The 919-nt window shown below is 69.9% G+C and overlaps 1 protein-coding gene across 1 annotated transcript in view; it reads left to right on the forward strand.

Moving 5' to 3' along the window:
- Window positions 1-919, forward strand: part of PTPN23 (protein tyrosine phosphatase, non-receptor type 23) — a 16,939-nt gene that overhangs the window by 13,966 nt on the left and 2,054 nt on the right. The window contains exons 18-19 of the mRNA XM_019473398.1: window positions 28-439; window positions 710-894. Of these exons, the coding sequence (XP_019328943.1) occupies window positions 28-439; window positions 710-894 (597 nt within the window). The remainder of the gene's footprint in view (window positions 1-27; window positions 440-709; window positions 895-919) is intronic.

Raw genomic sequence — 919 nt, forward strand, 5'->3', positions numbered from 1 at the left:
GGTGAACGAGCACGATCCCTACGAGAGGCCGGAGCGAGTCCTGCGGCTGCTGGCCGAGCTCGACCGCTTCCGCGGGCTGGTGGAGCGGCTGGAGCGCCCGGGGCCCGGCGGCACTGCCGAGCTGGACGCTGTCTGGAAGGAGCTGCAGGACGCCCAGGAGCGGGACGCCCGGCAGCTCTCCATCGCCATCGCCCGCTGCTACTCCATGAAGAACCGGCACCAGGACATCATGCCCTACGACAGGAACCGCGTCGTCCTCTGCTCGGGCAAGGACGACTACATCAACGCCAGCAGGGTGGAGGACCTCTCGCCTTACTGCCCCACCATTATCGCCACCCAGGCCCCGCTGCTGGGCACCGCCGCCGACTTCTGGCTGATGATCTACGAGCAGAAGGTCTCCGTCGTCGTCATGCTGGTGTCGGAGCAGGAGCTGGACAAGGTAGGCCCTTCCCATGGCGCGCGGCTCGTGGAGCTGGCTGGGGCAGGGCTCCCTGAGGGACGGGACTATGGCATCCCCCACCCCTCCTGGCACCCGTCGCGCTCTCCCCGTGCACCAGTGTCGCCGTGTGGTGGCTCCAGGCCCCGACAGGGGATGGGGAGGGACAGGAGGGTCCCACGGCAGCCCCACGGGGAGGTGGTCGCCCTGGGCGGGGTGTTACGGGGCTGCCTGCTCCCGCTCCTGACGGCGCGCCCCCTTCCCTCCCCGCAGCAGAAGGTGCTGCGGTACTTCCCCCCGGAGCGGGGCCAGCCCGTGGTGCAGGGACCCATCACCCTGGTCCTCACCAGCCTGAAGGTCGCCCCCACCCACGTGGAGAGGATGATCACGCTGCAGTACCGCGACCAGAGCCTCAAGCGCACCGTCGTCCACCTCCAGTTCACCTCCTGGCCGGAGCTGTATGGCACGGGGCCGAGGGGGGGG

The sequence above is a fragment of the Aptenodytes forsteri genome, unplaced genomic scaffold, assembly GCF_000699145.1.
Source record: "Aptenodytes forsteri isolate BGI_AS27 unplaced genomic scaffold, ASM69914v1 Scaffold428, whole genome shotgun sequence".
NCBI lineage: Eukaryota > Metazoa > Chordata > Aves > Sphenisciformes > Spheniscidae > Aptenodytes > Aptenodytes forsteri.